This window comes from Choloepus didactylus, chromosome 4 (genome assembly GCF_015220235.1).
Source record: "Choloepus didactylus isolate mChoDid1 chromosome 4, mChoDid1.pri, whole genome shotgun sequence".
NCBI lineage: Eukaryota > Metazoa > Chordata > Mammalia > Pilosa > Megalonychidae > Choloepus > Choloepus didactylus.
This window is the reverse complement of record NC_051310.1, coordinates 150,889,223-150,912,448: the sequence shown is the minus strand read 5'-3', so window position 1 is coordinate 150,912,448 and position 23,226 is coordinate 150,889,223. Positions and strand designations below refer to the sequence as shown.

At 35.2% G+C, this 23,226-nt stretch overlaps 1 protein-coding gene across 1 annotated transcript; it reads left to right on the top strand.

Annotated features, from left to right (window-relative positions):
* The first annotated feature begins 21,106 nt into the window (after positions 1-21,106).
* On the top strand, positions 21,107-22,066 carry LOC119532876 (olfactory receptor 4K15-like). The gene has a single exon (XM_037835128.1). The coding sequence runs from the start codon at positions 21,110-21,112 to the stop codon at positions 22,064-22,066; it is 957 nt and encodes a 318-aa protein (XP_037691056.1). The 5' UTR covers positions 21,107-21,109.
* The last annotated feature ends 1,160 nt before the right edge of the window (positions 22,067-23,226 follow it).

Sequence of the window (23,226 nt, the reverse complement as noted above, 5' to 3'; positions counted from 1 at the left end):
TTCCAAACAATCTATGCATTTGTTATTTTAACAGTCTCTTGTAATAGTTTGAAATTCCTTTTCTATGAATATTTACTCACATGTAAGATTTCTGAGCATTTTCGGAGTTGTAAATGAATTCTCACAAAGCATCTTTTACTTTCTCTGCAGGGTCAGTTCAGTACCAGTCACTACACGTAACATTTTCAGTGAAAAACATTGTTTCATGCCACATTCTAAATATTGTAATGACAAGTGTATAAAATATTACAATATAGCAAATTAAAAATTACTTGGCAAAACAGAATACCTAATTTTTTTTACATCCCCCAGATTCAATTTAATTCAAGAAATTAAAAAAAAATTGAGTATCTAATACATGAAAGACCACAGAATAGCAATTCAAGAATAAATAAGAAGCAATTTATTCTCAAGTTGTTTGTAATTTAGAATGGGCAAATAAGGAAAATAAACGGAAATACAATGCAAAATAGAATAGTTTACATATTATAAGAGAAGTGCAAACAAAATGATATAGGAGTTCAACATTGGGAAAGATAATATTTTCTTGGAAAAATCAGGAAAAACGGAAGAATGAAGAAGGAGGAGGAAAACAGAAAGGGGAAGGAAGAGGGCAACAATGTAGTATTTGTGAAGAGGGCAAAAATGCAGTATTAACTGAGATGCACTGTTTTGAAGGCAAAGAGAATGAATTAAGGAAGAATATACAATTCACACAGATCAAAATAAACAAATATATGCGTAAAGAAAATTGGAAATGATCCCAGAACAACTACGTCAGCTTGGCTAGAGATAACATATGCCAGAAAGTTTTACTGGACTGTATTTTGGAAGATCTCAAGGACAGGTCTTGGGATTTTGTACTTACCTCATTGGAAAATGGAATGCTATTCACAGTTTCAGTGCAGAAGAATATGCTTTAGGAATATGTAACTGACAGTGGCTGTGGAATTAACTGGAGGGGAGAAAAGCTACAGGTGAGTGCAAACTATTGGAGACTACTGCAGAAGTTCCCTCTATGCTTAGAGAAATCATGAGGCAGACATAGAAAAGAAGGAATAAAAGTAATAAAATTTCGGAGTTAGGAAATTCAGACTTAACTGATTGCAAGCAAAGGTCATGAAGAAGCAAGAAAATAAGATTATGAAAGACATGGGAAGGAACAGAGTGATTTTTTAATCCAGGGAATTTCAAAACTTGATCCATGGACCCCTGAAATGTTATGTGGGTGCCCTACATGCTAAGAAAAGTGGAGGCTCCAAATCTCCACCTACCTCCAATCTGCTGTTGTCAGGGCAGCTTTCCACTTATCTGTTTATATAGTAAGCGCATGCAATTTCATATATTAATAAGTGCTCCAGTGCTTATTTTTGTTTTGGTTGAGAAAGAACTGATTTAGCTCAGTTCCCTTCTTCTGTACATGCGGAACTGAAATTCAAGTACTTGAGTAAATTCCTTAAGAATCCAAAAACTGTGGAGCAATTTTGAATACAAACTAGGTCTCCTGACTGAAAGTCCAACCCCTTTCACCAATGTCAATTGATTTCTACAACCAGCAGCAGTTAGGAAAAAACAAAAAGTGTGGCTACTGTTTAAATTTAATTAATACTCTTCCATAAAGAATTAGTCTTTTAATAGTTTTCCAGAAAAATTTTAAAATAATCATTGATAAGGGCTGCAAACATTGGGAAGGGGTTTAAGATTTTCTTTTGTCTTTCTTCATGCCAACATAATATGATAAATTCCTACAATTACAAGATATTTTTTAGCCTCTATTTAATAATTGTTGGCTAGTAACAGTAACAAGTCCAGGATGACTAGAACTGTGTGAACAAGGCTCAGAAATTTTGGAGATGAAATCGGAGAGGGAATACAGATTAGAAGGTATTGGGGCTTATAGGCCATTGTATCAACTTTAGTTTACAGTGCATATAATGGATGAAATATCTGGAAGGGTTTAGGCATGGAACCTGTTAGGAGGCTATTATAAAAATCTGAGCAGATGCCTTGAATCAGGGTAGTTGTGGTGGAGAACATGAGAAGTGGTAAGTTTCTGAGTGTATTTTCACAATAGAGCCAGTGGGACTTCCTGAAATATTTAAAGAGTGGTGTAAGAAAAAGTTTCAATTTTGATTCCCAAGTTCTTGGCCTGATAATTAGGAAGATGAAGATTCCATTGACTGAGAGGGGTTCTATTAATCTGGAGGAACAGGTTTTTGAAGGACTCTCAGGAGTTCAATTTTGGATGTGTTAAGTGTGAAATGAGTGACAGAAATCCAGCTGCTTTTGAGTATGGAATTTGGAGTTCAAAGGAAAGGCCCAGTTGAAAATATAAACTTATGTCTCATCACTATATAAATACTGTTTAAAGCCTTGCATTTAAATGAGATCACCAACAGAGTAGGACAGATAATAAGAGTCCCAAGGATGGAACCCTGGGGACTGTTCCAGCTCTCAGGGGCTAGTCCAGCAGGGAGACCAAATAAAGCACCAGGAACAGAGCAAGACACAAACTTTATTCACACGAACAGGAGTGAAGCGAGTAGCCAGTCAAGCTGCTTGGATGGCAGCCTGTTCAGGGCTCATCGGGAAAGCTCTTTCCACAATTATGTGGGAATTAGCATGGCCAGTTTTAGAGTCCTGAAACAAAGACATGCCAAAGAACATGAGGACACAGATACACAAAAGGGGATCTTGTGAGGTAGGGGAAAGATGAACTATCCTCAGAGTATTAGATAACACCTCAAGGATTCTGGAGAAGAGTAAGTCTCAGGCTAATATCCTATGCAGAGGAGAGCCCGGTGCAGCTTACATTGACCATCTGCACATTCCTGCCTCCTTATGGAGGTTTGCTTAAACATTAGCTTACCCAGGACATGCAGGCTGTTGTGTGCTTTTTGGATTTCACAGAGTATCAGGGAGAAGCCTTGGCCCTGGGATCCCACAGGTACCCTCTAACATTAACAGGTCAGAGAGAGGAGACAGAACCTCCACAAAAGACTGAGGAGGTATCACTAGAATGATATAAGTGAAGCTAGACAAAAATAATGCACTAAAAGCAAAATGAAGAGTGTTTCAGGAAGGAGAATGTGATTAGCTGTACCAGTATGTACAACTGACAGGCTAAGTAGGATGAGGACTGAGAAATGACTTCAGGATTTAACAAAATGTAGGTCACTAGTGACCTTAAAAGATGGTATTTTAGTTAGAAACTACTGAGAAAGAACCAGAAAAAGGAGTAAAATTGATTATATGAGAGAGAGGGAAGAAGTAATTGAAACCTTGGAACCCATGAAGAGAGCAAAAATAAATTAAAAATAAAAATTACCTGGGTTGCTTTTATACAAGAAAAGCCATAATATATTGTAATGATTTTTTCATGTATTAATCTATTTAAAATCCTTCATTATCAGTGCCATGAAGTGACTATGCCAGGTATACAACAAATATAATTTTAATAAAAATCTTCTATCTCTTTGGAGAAAGTTGATGAGGAAAATACAGTTCAATAGGCTGTGATCTCCTTCAGGAATGGGATGTATAAATCAACTCTTTAACTGACATTTGGCACAGAGAAACCACTATAACTATATTTGCAGAATTAATAAATATATTATGGGGTCATGAATAGAAGAGCGTATACTTCCCGATTCATTTTGTTAGGCAAGCATTACAATACAAAAACAAGTACATTATAAGCAAAGCAAGCCACGGATCACTAAGCCTTGTGAACACATATGTAAAAATCCTTAACAAAATATTAGTAAATATGATCAAGCATTGTATAAAGTAATAAATCACAATTAAACTTGGTTTATCTGAAGAAAGCAAGGCTGGCTCAACAGCATATTATCAGGATGATAGTTGTGCAAAAAAGAAGAAAACCATTGGAAAAGTTCCATGTCTATTCATGATAAAGGAATAAAATGGAAATCCCTTAAGCTTATAAAAGGCATCTACAGAAACCTACACCTCTTAATGGTAAAAGAGTGAATGCTTTCTCTAACATCGGAAACAAAGTAAGGATGTTCTCTCTCACCATTTTTATTCAGCAGCATACAGAAAGTCCCAGCCAGTGCAGTAAGGCAAGAAAACAAAGAAAAAAGGCAAACAAGAAGAAACAAACAAAGCTATGACTATTTGCTGGCAAGATGATTGTTTATGTCAGGAGTTAGGAAATCCTGCCCTGGGGCCAAATCTGGCCCTCCACATGGTTTTGTAAATAAAGTTCTATTGGTTCAAAACCACAACAATTTGTTATATATTGCCTATGGCAGTTTTTGCACAAAAACAGCTGAGTTAAATAGTCCTGAGGGAGAGTGTATGGCTTTTAAAGCCCAAGAGTGGTAGTTATTATCTGGCTCATTACAGAAAGAATTTGCCAATCCCTGGTATACATAGACAATTTTAACACCTCCTGAAACCAACAGATAAGTTTAGTAAGGTCACAGGATACAAAGTAAACATGGAAAAATCAATTGTCTTTCAAAATTTTTTAAATAATATAATTTAAAATACCACCAAAAATGAAATATTTAGGGATAAATCTGACTGAAGATTTTGTAAAAGAATTATACACCATAAACTATAAAACATTGCTAAGAGAAATTAAAGAGAGTAACTGAATGGAATGCTATAGCTTGTTCATGTGTTGAAAGATTCATTGTTGTTAACAGGTCAGTTCTTTCCAAACTGATTCATAGATTCAACACAATACCAATCGGTATCCAAGCAAGCATTTTTCTTTTAAGGCTGACAAGCTGATTCTACATTTCATAGGGATGTGCAAAGGAGGTACGAGTCCACAATTTTGATAAAGGGAAGAAAGTTAGAAAGTAAATAGTAGCTGATTTAATTACTTCTTATAAAGCTACAATAACCAAAACAGTATTATACTGGTGCAAAGATAGATAAAAATTTCAATGGAACACAATAAAGTCCAGCAATCAAACAACTCATATATGGACAACTGATTTTTGAGATAGGTGCAAGAGATATTCAGGAGAGAATGACAAATATTTTCAACAAATCCTGCTGGAACAATTTGATATTTGACAGCAGGAATTAAAGGAAAAGAGAAAAAAGAAAAGAATTTGTTTCATAAATGTTTTGTGACCTTGAGTTAAGCTAGAATTTCTTAGATAAAACCCCAAATTTACAATCCATAGAACAAATTGATATATTTAGCAAATTGTGCCTTTCAGGCATTCTTTATTAAAAATTTCATTAATAGTTGTCTCATTTGTTAGCATAAAGTTGTTCATAGTATTCTAATCATTTTATTTTATCCCACATCTTTATTGATGTTCCTTTTTTCATTCCTGATATTTGTAATATGCATGACCTCTTTTCATCAAAGTAAAGGCTTGTCAATTTTCTTTACCTTCTCAAATAACCTACTTTTCATTTCATTGATTTTCTCTATTTTACTGAGTTCCATTTCATTGTTTTGCATTACAATATTTATTACCCTTTTTCTACTATATTAGGTTTAGTTTGCTCTTTTTGCAGTTTCTTACATTGAAAGGTTAGGTTACTGATTTGAGAAAATTCTTATTTTTAATATAGGTGTTTAGAGCTGTGCATTTCCCTTTAAGTTTTGATTTACCTGAATCCCAGGATCTTAATATGCTGTATTTTCATTCAGTTAAAAATAATTTTCTAATCTTCCTTGTGATTTCTCCTTTGATATATGCTATTTAGAAGAGTATTGCTTGGTTTTCCAAATTTCTTTCTGTTGTTGATTTCTAATTTAATTCCAATATGATCAGAGCGCATATTTTGTGTGCTTTTAGCATTTGCAAATTTATTTATTTTATTTTATCATCTGGAATATGTTCTATCCTAGAGAATGGTCTATATATCTTAAGAAGAATGTGTATTCTTCTGTAGTTGGATATAATGTTTCAAGGTGCCAATTAGGTCATATTGTTTGATAATATTGTTCAAGTCTTCTATGTCCTTGCTGATTTTCCTTCTAATTGTTGTGACAATTATTAGAAGTGGAGTTTTGAGAATTCCAAATATAATTGTCAAGTCTTCTGGTTTTCCCTTCAATTCCATCAATTTTTGTTTCTTGAAATCTGCTGTTTGGTGCCTATATGTATAAAATTTTACATACTTTTACAGATTGAACTTATTTCAAAATGACTGTATTAGTCTCTGGCAGCATTTTTTTCAAGTGCATTTTCTCTGATATTAGTGTATCTGCTCCAACTTTTTTATGACCATTCTTTGCTAAGTATGCCTTTTATATTCTGTTACTCTCTTTTTTACTATTTGTGTCTTTGAATATAAAGTATATGTCTTATACACAGCATATAGTTGAATGTTTTATTTTTAACCAGTCTAACAATATCCTTTGTTTTCAGTCTTTTATTTTTTTGGTATAGTTTGGTTTTTATCTACATGTTTACAGTTTGATTTCTACATGTCTCCTAGGTTTTTTGTCTGTCTTTGTTTCTCCTACACTTTATTTTTTTTGTTAAATAGATATTTTGTTGTATTCTAATTCCTTTTTTAGTTATTAAATATATTTTGGAGTTATTTTCTCTGTGGTTGATCTAGGGATTATAGCATGCATAGTAATTTATCACAACCTTCTTCAGATTAATACTAGCTTAATTTCAGTAAAATATGTGAACTTTCGCTCTAGCTTATCTCCATTTCTTCCACATTACTGGTGCTATCGCTGTCATGTTATCTTACATCTTCATGTTTCTTTCTGTTAAATAAAGTTACTTTCTGGTCCCTTTCCTTTCAGCCTGAAGGACTTCCTGTAGTATTTCTTGTAGAGCAGACTTGCTAACAAGAGGTCTCTAAGTAATTTTCATATCTTGGAATATCTGTATTTCACCCCCCCCCCTTTTTTTCTTTGGACTTTTATAAAGGGAGTTTATTTGGTTACAAATATACACTCCTAAATTCATAAAGATGTCCAAACTAAGGCATCAGCAAGAGGATACCTTCACTGAAGGAGGACCAATGGCATCCAGAACACCTCTGTCAACTGGGAATGCCTGTGGCTGGCTTCTGCTGGTCCTTTGCTCCTGGGTTGTGTTTCAAAATGCCTTTCTTCAAAATGTCTCTGGCTTCTGCCTTTGCTCCTCTCTCTCAGCTCCTAGGCATCCTTGCTTTTTTCTCTTACGGCATTTCTCTTTAAGCATCTAGGGGTCCTCTCTTAGCTTCTCTAGGGCAAACTCTGGGCTTCCTCTCTTAGCATCTCCATATGTCCTTCTTTCTGCATCTCCAAGCATCTTCAAGCATCAGCCTCAGTGTTGGCAGTTAGCTTCATTTCAGTACTCCAGTGAACTAATCAAGACCCACCTGGAATAGGCAGGATCACATTTCCATGGGAACAATTTAATCAAAGGCCTCACCCACAGTTGGATGAGTCAGATCTCCATAGAAACACTCAATCAAAAATTCCACCCAACAACATATCACTAAAAGATCATGGCTTTTCTGGGGTCCCTAACAGTTTCAAACTAGCACAACTTCCAAAGAAAAACTTCCATATTAGCATAAAGAAAGCAAAAGATTATTTTCTAGGCAAGTGCATTTTCTATTTGAGCTCAGTCCTTCTGCAATACTTGAGTCATAGTTTAATGGTTTCTTTTTTAGCTAGGATAATTTTTGTAAGCAGTGAGGTGACAGAAGGAGGAACAACATGAGGTTGTTTTTGTTTCTGTTTTCATTTTTCCTTTTTCAGTTTTATTGAGATATAGTCACATTACATACAGTCATCCATGGTGTACAATCAGTTGTTCACATTACTACAATATAGTTCTACATTCATCATCACATTCAATTTTTAAACATTTTCCTGACTGAAAAAAAAATAGAAATAAGAATAAAAAATAAAAGTAAAAAAGAACACCCAAATCATCCCCCCATCCCACCTTGTTTTTCATTTAGTTTTTGTCCCTATTTTTCTACTCATCCATGCATATACTGGATCAAGGGAGTGTGAGCCACAAGTTTTTCACAATCACACCATGACACCATGTAGGCTACACAGTTATACTATCATCTTCAAGAACCAAGGCTATCGGGTTGCAGTTTGACAGTATCAGGTATTTCCTTCTAGCTATTCCACTACACTAAAATCTAAAAAGGGATATCTACATAGTGCATAAGCATGCCCTCCAGAGTGACCTCTCAACTCCATTTGAAATTTCTAAGCAACTGAAACTTTATTTTGTATCATTTCATGCCCCCCTTTTGGTCAAGAAGATGTTCTCAATCCCATGATGCTGGGTCCAGGCTCATCCCCAAGAGTTACAACCCGCATTGCCAGGGAGATTTACACCCCTCAGAATTAGGTCACACATACAGGGGAAGGCAGGGAGTTCACCTGCCGTGTTGCCTTAGAGAGAGAGAGAGGGCCACATCTGAACAACAAAGAGGTTCTCTGGGGGAGACTCCTAGGCACAATTATAAGTAGGCTTAGCCTCTCCTTTGCAGTAACATGCTTCATCAGGGCAAGCCCCAAGATTGAGGGCTCAGCATACCCAATTGTGAGTCTTCAATGTTTGTGAGAATAGCAGTAGTAACTCAGGTGGGGATGTCAAACATTTCTGCATTTTTCCCAAGCTCCTCAGAGGGAACCTGCAAATGTATTTTTATTCTCTGCCCGGATTACTTTGGGTTATATCACTACTTAACACTAACCTGTACCAACCTATATCAGATCTCACTTCCTATTCAAAGTTCCATTTAATTATGGTGTTAGAACAAACTGACCATACAAGTTAAGTTATTCAATGTGCTGCAGAAAATCTATATCCTGCACCAAATGAACATATCTTCTCTTGGTCTCACACAGAAACCTATGTTTCAAAACACAGTCAATATCATTCTTCACCCCCTGGCCTGACCTGCCTTAGTCCTAATTAGATCTGCTTCATGCATATCTCTAATTGAAGTCTGCACTGTTTTTCAGCTTTTTAAACAGTTGCTGTATTCGCTAATACTGATATTCATAGCTGCCAAGCTCTAGCTCTGAGTTTCAGGGGTCACACAGATACCCACCCAAAGTTCCAGAGACCAACCAGGCTATATACAAAGATATCAGTGTCTCAGAATTTGGAGATAGCCATTACATTCAGGAATAGATGTGACTGCTGTAAGAGCTTACAATCTAAGGACCATTGCAATAAGATTTCCCCTGATAAGCTGTGCTCTAAGATTCAATTCTCAGAGTATACACATTGTAATTAGTCCATATTGGTGAGGCATTATAATGTATGTCTTTTTGTTTCTGGTGCACGTTGCTCAAAATGCTGTCCACAGGATCCATTCACCTCATTGCGTATCTCACAATTTCACTTTGTCTCATAGTTGCTCAATATTCCATTGTATGCACACACCACAGTCCAAGACCTGTTCATCAGTCGATGTACCCCTAGGCCACCTCCACCCATTGAAAATCATGAATACTGCCCCCATACACACCAGCGTGCAAACACCCATTCATATTCCTGTTCTCAGATCTTAAAAGTATATACCCCATAATAAGGTTGCAGGACCTTATGGCACCCACATACTTAGCTTGCTGTGGAACTACCACACTGTTCTCCAGATAGACTACACCATTCTACTTCCCCAACAGTATATAGGCACATCCTTCTCTCCATGTTTTCTCCAACACTTGTATCCTTATTTATATCTTTCCCTACAATTTTATGGAGATATATTCACATGCCATACCATCATCCACCGTATTCAATCAGTTGTTCAAGTATCGTCACATAGTTGTACATTCATCACCACAGTCAGCACTTGAACATATTCAGTACTACAAAATAAATTTTTAAGAATAATAAAAAAGATAAAAAATGCCATACAATACAATATAACATGGTCAGACAACACCACCATTACCAAGAATCCTGTACCCCTCCCTTCCACCCCCTCTCAAAGACATTTAGCCTAGTTATATCGCCTTTGTTACATTTAATGGAAGTTAATTACAATGTTACTGTTAACCATAGACACCAGTTTGCTTTGACTATATTTTTTCCCAATACCATCCCTTTTTCAATACTTTACAAGATTGATATTCATTTGTTTTCCCACATGTAAAAACATTTTTTATATTTGTAGGTTTAGTCACAATCATTGACCACTCTAGTTTTCACTAAGTTATACAGTACCAGTCTTTATCTTCTGTTTTCTTACTGGTGTCATACATGCCCCTAGCCCTCCTCTTTCAGCTCTATTCACAGACATCTTTTATCAGCGTACTTACAATATTCTGCTACCATCACACAGTATTATGCTATCAATTTCTGGATCAGCATCAAATGCCTGATCTCTACCCTCTTTCTATTTCCTGGTAGCCTGTGTTATCAGCTTTTAACTCTCAATGTTTGCTCATTAATGTTAGTTCTTATTAGTGAGACCATACATTATTTGTCCTTTTGTTTCTGTGTAACTTCACTCAACATAATGTCCTCAAAGTTCATCCACATTATTATATGTTCCATGTCTTTGTTCTGTCTTACAGCTGCATAATATTCCATCATGTGTATATACCACAGTTTGTTTATCCACTCGTCTGTTGATGGACATTTGGGCTGCTTCCTTCTCTTGGCAATCATGAATAATGCCACAATAAACATCAGTTTACAAATATCTGTTTGTGTCTCAGCTTTTAGTCCCTTTGAGTATATACTTAGCAATGGAATAGCTGGGTCATATGGCAGATCTATACTTAGCTTCCTGAGAAACCTCCACAGTGTCTTCCACAGTTCTTGCTCCACTCTACATTCCCACCAGGAATGAATAAGTGTGCTCTTTCTCCACATCCTATCCAGCACTTGTAATTTTCTGTTTTTTTGGATAATGGCCATTCTGGTAGGTGTGAGATGATATCTCATTGTGGTTTTGATTTGCATTTCCCTAATTGTCAGTGAAGTTGAGCATTTTTTCATATGTTTTTGATCCATTTGTATTTCCTCTTCAGAAGAGTGTCTGTCCATGCCTTTTGCCCATTTTTAAATTGGGTTGTCTTTCAGTTCTTGAGTTGTAGGATCACTTCATATATTCGGGATATTAAACTCTTATCTGATATTGCCTTCCACTGTGTAGGCTGCCTTCTTACCTTTTTAACAAAGTCCCTTGATGTGCAAAAGTGTTTGATTTTGAGGAGATCCCATTTGTCTATTTCTTCTTTGGTTGTTTATGCTTTGGCTGTAAGTTCTAGGAAACCACCTCCTATCTGAAGGTCTTTAAGATATTGCCCTACATTTTCTTCAAAAAGTCTTATGGTCTAAATGCTTATGTTTAGGTCTTTGATCCAATTAGAGTTAATTTTTGTATTAGGTGTGAGGTAGGAGTCCTCTTTCATTCTTTTGGAAATGGATATCCAGTTCTCCAAACACCATTTATTGAAAAGGCTGCACTGTCTCAGGTGCTTTGGCTTGACTCTCTTATCAGAGATCAATTATCTATAGATGCAAGAGTCTATTTCTGAACACTCAATTCGATTTCATTGGTTGGTATCTCTGTCCTTATGCCAGTACCATGCTGTTTTGAGCATTGTAGCTTTGTAATATGCTTTAAAGTCAGGTAGTGTGAGACCTCCCACTTTGTTCCTCTTTCTCAAGATATTTTTGTCTATTTGGGGCAACTTGCCCTTCCAAATAAATTTGGTTATTGGTTTTTCTATTTCTGCAAAGTAAGTTGTTGGGATTTTGATTGGTATTGCATTGAATCTATAAATCAGTTTAGGTAGTTTTGACATCTTAATTATATTTAGCCTTCTAATCCATGAACATGGTATGTTCTTCCATTTTTTAAGGTCCTGTTCAATTTCTTTCAGCAGTTTCTTGTAGTTTTCTTTGTATAGGCCTTTTCAGCCTTGGTTATGTTTATTCCTAAATACTTGATTTTTTTGGTTGCTATTGTAAATGGATTTTTTTAATTTCTTCCTCTTGTTGCACATTACTTGTGTTCAAGAACACTACAGATTTTTGCATGTTGATCTTGTAGCCTGCCACTTTGCTGTATTCATTGACTAGCTCTAATAGCTTTGTTGTAGAGTTTTCTGGATTTTCTACATATAGGCTCATGTCATCTGCAAACAGTGAAAGTTTTACTTCTTCCTCTAAATTTGGATACCTTTTATTTCTTTTTCTTGCCTAATTGCTCTAGGTAGAAATTCCAGCACAATGTTGAATAACAGTGGTGACAGTGAGCAACCCTGTCTTGTTCCTGATCTTAGAGGGAAAGCTTTCGGTCTTCCCCTATTGACTATGATGTTAGCTGTTGTTTTTTTTCATATATTGCCTTTATCATATTGAGAAAGTTCCCTTCTATTCCTATCCTTTGAAGTGTTCACATCAAGAAAGTTTGTTGAATTTTGTCAAATGCCTTTCTGCATTTATTGAGATGATCATGTGGTTCTTCCACTTTGACTTATTGATGTGCTGTATTACGTTAATTGATTTTCTTGTGTTGAACCAGCCTTGCTTACCTGGAATAAATCCCACTTGGTCATAGTGTGTAATTCTTTTAATGTGCTGCTGGATTCTATTTGTGAGTATTATGTTAAGGATTTTTGCATCTATATTCATTAAACAGATTGGTATATAATTTTTTGTATCTTTGACTTTGGTATTAGGGTGATGTTGTCTTCATAGAATGAGTTAGGTAGCTTTCCCTCCTCCTCCTCAAATTTTTTGAAGAGTTTTAGCAGGAATTTTCCTAATTCTTTTTGAATGCTTGGTAGAGTTCACATATGAAGTCATCTGGGCCTGGGCCTTTCTTTTTTTGGGAGCTTTTTGATGGCTGACTCAGTCTCTTTACTTGTGATTGGTTTGTTGCGGTTGTCTATTTCTTCTTGAGTCAATGTTGGTCATTTATGCTTTTCTAGGAAGTTTTCCATTTTGTTTAAGTTGTCTAGTTTATTAGCATATATTTGCTCAGAGTATCTTATTATTCCCTTTACTTCTGTGGGGTCAGTAGTTATGTCCCCTTTCCCATTTATGATTGTATTTATTTGCATATGGTCTCTTTTCTTTTTCTTTTCTTTCTTTTTTTTTTTTCAGCCTAGCTACAGGCCATCACTTTTATTGATTTGTCAAAGAACCAACTTCTGTTTTTTTTTCATTCTTTCTGTTGTTTTCCTGTTCTCAATTTCAGGTATTTCTGCTCTAATCTTTTTTATTTCTTTCATTCTGTTTGCTTTGGGGTTAGTTTGTTGTTCTTTCTCTATTTCCTCCAGGTGAACAGTCAATTCTTCAATTTTTACTTTCTCTTCTCTTTTAATATGGACATTTGGGTCAATAAATTTTCCTCTCAGCACTGCTTTTCCTTCATATCAGAATTTTTGATATGTTGTGTTTTCATTGTCATTTGCCTCAAGATATTTACTAATTTCTCTTGTAATTTCTTCCTTTAATCCACTGGTTTTCTAAGAGTGTGTTGTCTAGTGTCCACACATTTGTGAATTTTACAACCTTCTGCCTGTTTCTTATTTCCAACTTCATTCCATCATGACCTTAGAAAGTATTATGTATAATATCAATATTTTTAAATTTGTTGAGACTTTCTTTGTGACCCAACATGTGGTCTGACATACAGTATGTTCCATGAGCACTTGAGGAAAATGTGTATTGTGCTGTTGTGGGTGTAGTGTTCTATAAATGTCTGTCAAGTCTAGTTCATTTATTGTAAAATTCAACATTGCTGTTTCCCTATTGATCCTCTGTCTAGATGTTCTATCCATTGATGATAGTGGTGTATTGAAGTCTCCAACTATTACTATAGAGGTATGTAGATACCTCTACTTCTCTTTTCAGTGTTCTCTGTGTTTGCTCATGTATTTTGTGGCACTCTTGCTTGTTGCATAAATATTTATGATTATTATGTTTTCTTGATAAATTGACCTTTTTATTAATATCTAGTGTCCTTCTTTATCTCTTTTAATGTTTTACATTTGAAGTCTAATTTGTCTGATATTAATATAGCTACTCCGGTTTTCTTTCTGGATGTCATTTCCTTGAAATATCTTTTTCCATCCTTTCACTTTAAGACAATTTTTGTCCTTGTGTCTAATGTGAGTTTCTTATAGACAGCATATAGATAGGTCCTGTTTTTTAATCTATTCTGCCAGTCTTTATGTTTTGCTTGGGAAGTTTAATGAACTTTTACTGTTATTACTGTAAGAGCAGTACTTTCTTCTACCATTTTGTCTTTTGGATTTTATATGTCGTATCTTATTTTTTCTCTCTCTCTTTTACCCTTCCTGATAATCTTCATTTCTACACTCTTCATCAAATCTCTCTCTCTTGTCTTTTCCTATCACCCTGTAGCACTCCTTCTAGTATTTTTTAGTGCTGGTCTCTTATTCACAAATTCTCTCAGAGTCTGTTTGTCTGAAAATATTTTAATCTGTCCCTCATTTTTGAAGGACAGTTTTGCCAAATATAGAGTTCTTAGTTGGCAGTTTTTCTCTTTCCATATCTTAAATATATCATACCACTGCCTTCTCTTACCCATGGTTTCTGTGGAGAAATCTGTACATGATCTTATTGAGCTTCCCTTGCATGTGATGAATTGCTTTTCTCTTGCTGCTTTCAGAATTGTCTCTTTGTCTTTGACATTGAACAATCTGATCAGTAACCTTTATATTTTTCATAAGAGTTGGTAAATATTCAGTGATTTTTTTCTTCCCTTATTCTTTCTGCCCCTTTTTCCTTCTCTTCTCCTTCTGGGGCACACATAGCGTGTATATTCATGGGCTTCCTCTTGTCATTTAGCTCCCGAAGACCCTGCTCATATTTTTCCATTCTTTTCCCTATTTGTTGTTTTGTATGTATGATTTTAAATGCCTTGTTTTCCAGTTCAATGATCCTTTCTTCTGTCTGTTCAAATCTACTGTTGTATGCCTCCATTGTGTTTTTCATCTCTTCTATTGTGCCTTTCATTCCCATAAGTTCTGCCATTTGCTTTTTCAAGCTTACAAATTCTTCTTTATGTTCATCCAGTGTCTTCTTTATATTGTTTATCTCTTCTGCCACAATTTCCTTCAAGTCATTGATTTGGCTTAGGAGATTTGTTTGAACATCCTTAATTAGTTGTTTCAATTCCTTTGTCTCAGTTGAACTATTAGTTTGTTCCTTTGGCTGGTCCATATTTTCATGTTTCCAAGTATGGCTCATTATTTTTAGCTGTCTAGGCATCTGATTTTCTTCATTAGTTCTTCTGGAGCTCGTTTTCACCCTTTTACCTAGGGTTTTCTTGTTGGTTGGCTTTGTTCTCTGTCACTTCTTTGGGATTCAGTTTAACTTATTCTACACCTCTAATGTAGTTTCTGTTTAGTTGATCAGAATTTTTCACCTCTTGTTTTTCTGGTTCTTTCCCTGCCCCTATGTAGCCTTTTTGTGAGAGTGTCTCCCCAGATCTGGTCAACCCCGATCAGGATTTCCCAGCCCAGAGAGGCCCAGGTCTCAGAAAGAGGGTGTGAAGTTTTCTTGAGAATGAGACCATGAAGATTGTCACAGCCTTCTGTGGAGCCTCTAGAGACTGTGCTTTTCCTGTCATGTCCAGCAAGTGGTTCTTGTCAGCCCACAGCTATCCACCAGTGTAAAGAGGTGCCACTGGTGCCTTTAATTCCTGCAGACTCTGTCCTTGCCAGAGGCATGGCTGTCTGAAGCTGGTTTCCATTTCCCAGCCCCTGTGTTCTCAGTTTTTTGAAGGAAGATGGCCATTTGAGCTATGACATGCCCACATTTTCTTGGGGAATTTACCCTCATTGTTTTATTGCTCTTGTTTTATTGCTCTGTGCTTTATTTTGCCTTGTAGTTATTGCATTTTTTTACTAATTAAAGGTTTGTGTCAATTCTGCTTCAATCAAGACTTTTGGCACCATTTTTCCAACACAATGTGCTTATTCCATGTCTCTGTGTCACATTTTGGTAATTCTTGAAATATTGTTTCATTATTATTATATCTGTTATGGGGATCTATGATCTGTGATTTTTGATGTTATTATTGTAATTATTCGGGAGCACCAAGAACTGTGCCCATATAAGATGGCAAACTTAACCAATAAATATTGTATGTCTGATTGCTCTACCAGCTGGCCATTCTTCCATCTCTCTTCTCTCAGATCTCCCTATTCCTAAGGAAGATGCAGTGAATATTGCTGAAATGACAACAAAGTATTTAGAATGTTACATAAACACTTTTTGTGAAAGGCAGAGTCAATCAAAGTGACAAACTTCATTGTTGTCTTATTTTAAAAAATTTCCACAGCCACCTCAACTTTCAGCAACCATTCTGGATCAGTCAGGCGCCATCTACATCAAGGCAAGACTCTCTACCAATGAAAATATTATGACTCATTAAAGGCTCAGATGATGGTTAGCATTTTTTTAGTAATAAGTTATTTTTTAATTAAGGTATGAAGCATTGTTTTTTAAACATAATGCTATTGCACACTTTATAGACTATAATATAGCATATAAACATAACTTTTATATGCATGGGGAAACCAAAAACTTCATGTGAGTCACATTATTGCAATATTGCTTTACTGCTGTGGCTGGAACCGTACCTGCAATATCTCCGATATATTCGTTTAGTTTTGCTAGCTATATAATTTTGTTTGATCATTATTTTTTAAGTACTTTCAATATGTCATCACCCTGACTCCTGGCCTCCCAATAAGAAGTCAGCTCTGAATGCTATTGATGTTCTCTTGTCCTACCGAGTTGGTTTTCTTTCTGATTTCAAGATTTTTCTGGACATTGCTAAATTATCTTCTTTGATGATCATTCCATGTTATGTTTCCACTTGCAGTATATGGATTGCCACCTAGCCCTGTCAAGAGAATACATTGTGAAATTTTCTACTTTTGCCAATATGCTGGATGGGAGATGATATTTCAGTAATGTACTTTAGAAATGGAAGTTCTGTTGAATATAGAGTATCTAGAAATAGAAAGAAGCTAGAGAAGGGGAAGTGGTTACACAATATGTACAGAATTCTTAACGAGGTTGAACTTAAATGTTTGGGAATGGATAGAGGTGATGGTAGCTCATTATTGGGATTATAAGTAATAGAATAATATTATAGATAAATTTCACTGGAAAGCATTGTTTAAAGTCATGTATGTCCCAATTAACACTACAAATAGTGTTAATTTGTAGTGAACTACAATGAACTACTACAAATGTATGACATTGTACAAAGAGTTGATAATAAAGTGGTATATGGGAGGATATTACCTGTTGTAAGCTAGGGATTATAGATAACGATAATATTTTAATATTGTTTCATCAAGAGTAACATGTATACAACACCAATACTTGGCATTAGTAATAGGGAGTGGATGATGTATATGGGGTGTTTTGGGTTTTCCTTTTTTTATGTCTGCTATTTTTCTCTTTGGAGCAATGAAAATTGTCAAAAATTGAGTGTGATGATGCTTGCACAACTAAGTGATAATACTGTAAGATACTGATTGTATACTTTGGATGGAATATATGGTATGTGAATATATCTAAATAATATCCACAGATTAAAAAAAAGTAAATAGGGATTAATATGATTGTTAAAAAATGGAAATTCTTAAAATAAAAAAGAATAATCTAGAGCAATTCCTAGTGAAATAAAAAGTGTGTTTCTTGGAGAGACAAAAACAATGGACTAATAGTTGATTAAAATAATAATGGACTGCACAATTAATTGGAAATTAGAAAAATGGTTCAAGTTTTTAGGAGATTATGCAATCATTAAAGAATATTCTGTAAATTCAGAAGACAACAATTTCATCGAAATGAACTTGGTTTCTTAAGAAAACATAAATTATCAAATTTGCCTAAGAGGAAGAAAACTGAAGATGTCAATAACTATGAAATACTTTGGAAAGGAAGTCAAAGGTTAACCCTATAAAAGTCATAAGATGCATTAATGTTTATGTACATCTTCTTCCAAATCTTCAGAGAACAAATAATACCAGGCATGATGACTTAACAGGTCAATTTCAATTCAAAGCTATATGTAAAAATCCTAAATAAAAAATTAGTACATCAAATCCAAATTATGATTTTTTCATATAACACATTATAATTGAGTAGGGATTATTCTAAGAATGCAAAAATGTTCATATTTGATGTCCCAGTATCAATTCATCTTATATTACCATTGCAGGGGATCAGATGATTTCTGCTGATCTTTTTCATATTTTCCTACTAAGGTAGGGAATATCACTGAAGTTTAAATTCAATTCTTCATGAAGTATTTCTGGAATCCTTACATGTAAAAATTTCCTCAACCTATTAGAAAAGTAGTTTACCTAATTGATAGTGGGCAAGACTCAGGGGAGTATCTCTGGGAGATGAGGTAAAGTGGAAGTGGTTTGGCTCTCTGAATTTAAGCCATTTTCCTTATTCAACAAGCTTACAAATACCTAACAGCAAGAAGTATCCATGGGACACATACATCCTCCCATGATCCAATTTCAGTCCCCAACCTTGAATGCAATCAAGAAATGATAAAAGGAGAAAAGGGTGAAATAGAGAAGAGGAGGAAACATGCTTAAGTCAAGATTTATTATAGCTCAAATATTTGAGCTCAAAAATAGGTATGAATGTGATGCAGCCCTTTTGTAGAAGTATATCATTTGAAAGATGCAAAAATTTCTTTCAACTTTCTTGAAATCTGCGAATAATTAAATTAGGTATGTTTCTTTATTTTATGTCAACTATTTGCTTGATCCATTTGCTTGAGATTTTCTCTTTGGAAAAGGTTAATAACGCCCTTAACTACAGAAAGAGAAACTTGGGGATATGGCTTGTTATATTTGGACTCATGGTTTTGTTCACATTCCTTCTATTAACAACAAAATATTTACACTCATGTTAGTCTGGTGCATAAAATTTGACTTTGGGTTTGATGTAAAATAGTTTAACAATGAATTTCTGGAATACTTGAACTGAATTTTTTTATTTTAAAATTTTTATTCTGATCTGCTGAGTAGAGGGGACGCTATCAAAGCATACTAATGTACACCCCAGCTGAGGCCAAAACTGAGACAAAAATGGCATTCAGCAGATGTATGAATGCCAGTTTCTGTGAGGATTTCTGAAATTTTTCTTCCTCCTCCCACATACCACTGATTTCTCTTTCACTTTCACTAAAGTACATCTGTCATTTCAAAAGTGGCTGACCAGGCCTAGAATAGTTCTATTCTTAATGTTTTAAAAACCTATGCTTGCTCCTTTTGGAAAAAAATTTCTGGCCCTATAAGAAAATGCCCCTGGAATGACTCCACCTCTCACTTCAAGTGACAATGATTGTTTTAAATATCTTTGGAATAGTGCAGCTTTAGTTACTTTTCTCAAGGCAGAAATGTGCTCTCACCTGATTCTTTTTTGTGGCCAAGATTTGGAAAATCTTTGTAATGTATAATGTAGCAAAAACCCATTTAGCAGATGTTATCAAGGAATAAAGTTTTCCAACCTAAAAAGTTGTAAACTAAAATTTATTCTTTTAAGCAAAAACATTACCCATTTTGGGAAACAAAATCTACATTACCTTACACCTTTTTAAACAGAAATGGCTATTATTATGAAGTTCATTTATGGTAAATTTAGTAATATTTAATGGGGTTTTACCTCAGCTCCCTAATCTAATCTTCTCATTTTCAAATCTGGGTGACTTTTTTGTTGATACACTGTCTGAAGCCATACCTAAAAGATTCCTTTAGAGACTCTAGTATCCAGTGCAACAGAAAGAGCCCTGAAGATTTGGGATGAAATTCTGGATCTGATACTATTGGTTGTATAATCTTGAACATATTAGTTAATGTTTCTGAGTCTCAATTTCCCTATATGCAAAATGGAGACAATAATCTTTTCCTCACCAGATTGTCAAATGTTTAATGCCTATATATTTTATGTAAAAGACTTCAAAGTAAACAGTTTTGCCCATCAACACAATCCTTTTTTTCAACCAGCTTTTACAGAGTGACACTTATCACTGTTAATTACACCATAGAAAATGAAATGTGCAGTACAGTTTTTTTTATTTTGTTTAAAAAAACCAGCAAAAAAAAAAAAAAAACTGCCTTCTTTTCATCCAAGTGATTCTTGGACTTCTGAACTCATTTCTGACTCATACTCAAATCAAAATCTGACTCTGTGGAAGGCTTTTCTATATGTTCCAAAGAAGCTGCAGAGAAAACACAGGTAAAACAGATTATTTTGCAATCTATAGACAAATTGTTTATAATCTCAATTTTTACCTAAGGAGAAAGCATTTCAAAGACTATGTAATATTTTATTATGCCAGAGGGATCCTAGTCAAAGCCTACAGACTCTATATCCTGGATATAATTCTTTTGTAAGATTCTGTACTAATCAGTGAATTGTTACAGTCAGTCTTCAAACTATCTACTTTTCAGCTACTTAATTTAAATCAGATGTTTGCCTTTTGTGGCTATTGTCACCTTATCTACAGATATTCTATATTGACTTACTGGCCAGCTCAGTTTATTTCTTCTCATATACCATAGTTCAATGTCAAAACAGCTTTCACAACTTCAGAGAAAACATGGATAAAGTAGTTTTAAAGGTCATAGTTGTAGGGTTAAGAAATAGACAAAGGACAGAGTCAAGAGAAGAAGCAACAACAGAGAAAAGCTCAGGGGAAAAACTAGGTGTTTTCCTTTTTGGTGCAGCAACTTGGGACATTCTGTAAGAATGGAAGCTGCTTGTATATGAGTGGTTAATGAAAATCAGTTGGGCAAGGAAGGCCATACAAGAATCAGGTTACCTTAACATCTCCTCACAACTGGGATCTTCGCAATGCTTATTTGTTATTTGCTAAGGTTGGTTACCTTCAAGAAGGTCAGATTTAAACCTCAACTTTATAAAATGGAGCTGTTGATTTACTACATTTGCACCTCCTAGCTATCCCTCATTAGTAACATTAATAGAGAATATATTTGTCAAAATTACAGATAAAACAATTTCCAAATAGGTATAACCCCAAGATATTTTAACTTAATATTGATAAGGATTGTGGTCTACTTGTCTTAATGGTAATCCATTAATATATCTCTTTGCAGGTACTTTTCTTGTAGCCTGAGTTCATGGACCAGGGAAATTACTCTAGGGTGGCTGAATTTGTGTTGCTGGGCCTCTCCAATTCCTGGGAGCTCCAGTATTTCCTTTTTGTGTTTTTTAACTTCTTGTATATCATCATCGTGCTGGGGAATCTCCTTATTGTCCTCACAGTGATCTCCGAACCTGCCTTGCACACACCCATGTACATCATGCTCAGTAACCTTTCTATCCTTGATGTGTTTCTGGCCACTTATGCAACTCCCAAGATGATCCATGATTTCCTTCATGCACCTAAGACCATCTCCTTTGAAGGATGCATGGCCCAGGTATTCTTGCTCCATGTTTTTGCTGGTGGTGAAATGGTACTCCTTGTAGTCATGGCTTATGACAGGTATGTAGCCATATGCAAACCTCTCCATTATGCAACCATCATGAACTTCTGCAAGTGTACAGGCCTAGTTGTAGGCTCTTGGGTCATTGGGATCATGCACTCCCTGAGCCAGTTGGCTTTCACCCTAAACTTGCCTTTCTGTGGCCCAAATATAGTGGGCAGTTATTATTGTGACCTCACTTTGGTCATCAAACTTGCCTGTACGGATACTTATGTCCCTGAAGTGTTGATGCTTTTGGACAGTGGTCTGATGGGGGTGACTTCATTTTTGCTGTTACTGATCTCATACACAGTCATCCTGGTCACTGTGAGACATCATTCCTCAGCAGATCTGACCAAGGCCCACAGAACCCTGGTTGCCCACATCACCGTGGTGACCCTCTTCTTTGGGCCCTGTATCTTCATCTATGCCTGGCCTTTCAGCAACTTCCCAGTGGACAAGGTCCTTTCTGTGTTCTCTACAGTTTGCACTCCTATGTTGAACCCCATTATCTACACACTGAGAAACAAAGAGATGAAATCAGCAATGCATAAACTGAAGACTCGATATGTAAGTGCCAGCTGCCTATCCAGCTGTCTCTCAGATGACTAGGTTTGCTGAATTTAGTAGACAGGAGACTTGAGTAAATGGAACTTTGCTTTTTGTCTTTTGACTAACACTGTTTTCAAAAGTTATTTAATTTGATTAAAATACTGACATAATACCTGGTCTTCTTTAAATATTTGTAGTAAAGAAGCCTACCCATGATTATGCATTTTCTAACCATACATATATCTGCTATAGCATTTAAAAAATATTGCACAATTTATATTTTATTAGCATCCACAGTCTGCTACATAAAAGAAGTAACAGCATGTTTTATAAATGATTGTATAATTTAAACTTTATGCATTTAATTTCATAAAAAGTAAGTGAAGGCTCAGCCTAGGCACAATAAAAATGTACTGTTTAATTTATTGTGTAAAATGTCATTTATTGCTTAAAATACTCCAAGTAATATGTGAGATTTAGTTCTAGCATTAAAAATAATCCTGGTGATATTTTCTTTTCATGTTTTAAATTAACACATTTATTCTCTCAATCAAAAAGATCATATATCAATTTGCCATTTAAAAAATAATTTTGTAGACATTCAAGGTAAATCTTTGCACATCCATCTTTATTTTTTCCTTCTGACATACAGAACTTCAGGGGTCTCCACACACCACATTATTTTTTAGCTCTCTAAAAACACTTGAATTTTGTTAATTACAATTTATTCTTTTATCATTAGCCCTACAATTGTGTTGTGATTACAGTAAGATAGTTAACCAGTTTGATATTCACAAAACATTTACTTAGCAAAGCACAATAAGCTTTAGACACTTGCCAATTAAACTTATAAAAATTGAACAGGACCCACAATATAGGGGTTCTGAACCAGTTATTTATGGGTCCTTGGCATGGTATATGTACACTGGTTCAAAAGGCAGCAGAGAGAACAAACTATTGTTTCAGAGGACATTGAACATTATTATCTGAAAGAACAGTATGATGTTATCCCAGCGTCATGCAGAATCCCAACTTTCTCCAAAGTGGTCTCATTGTAGATGGCAATTCCATCTGATGCGAAATGAGGAAAAAAAATTGCAACATTTATTCTCTGGAGACATACTACTCATTACATGCATTCCCTGTGATTCTGCACATAATTCATCTGGGGTACTTCTCACCATCATCCTGGGTTTTTGTGTTGGGTGGTCCATCAGTCC

Excerpts from the sequence above, each read along its gene's own strand:
- LOC119532876 (XM_037835128.1), top strand. The coding sequence starts at position 21,110 with ATGGACCAGGGAAATTACTCTAGGGTGGCTGAATTTGTGTTGCTGGGC.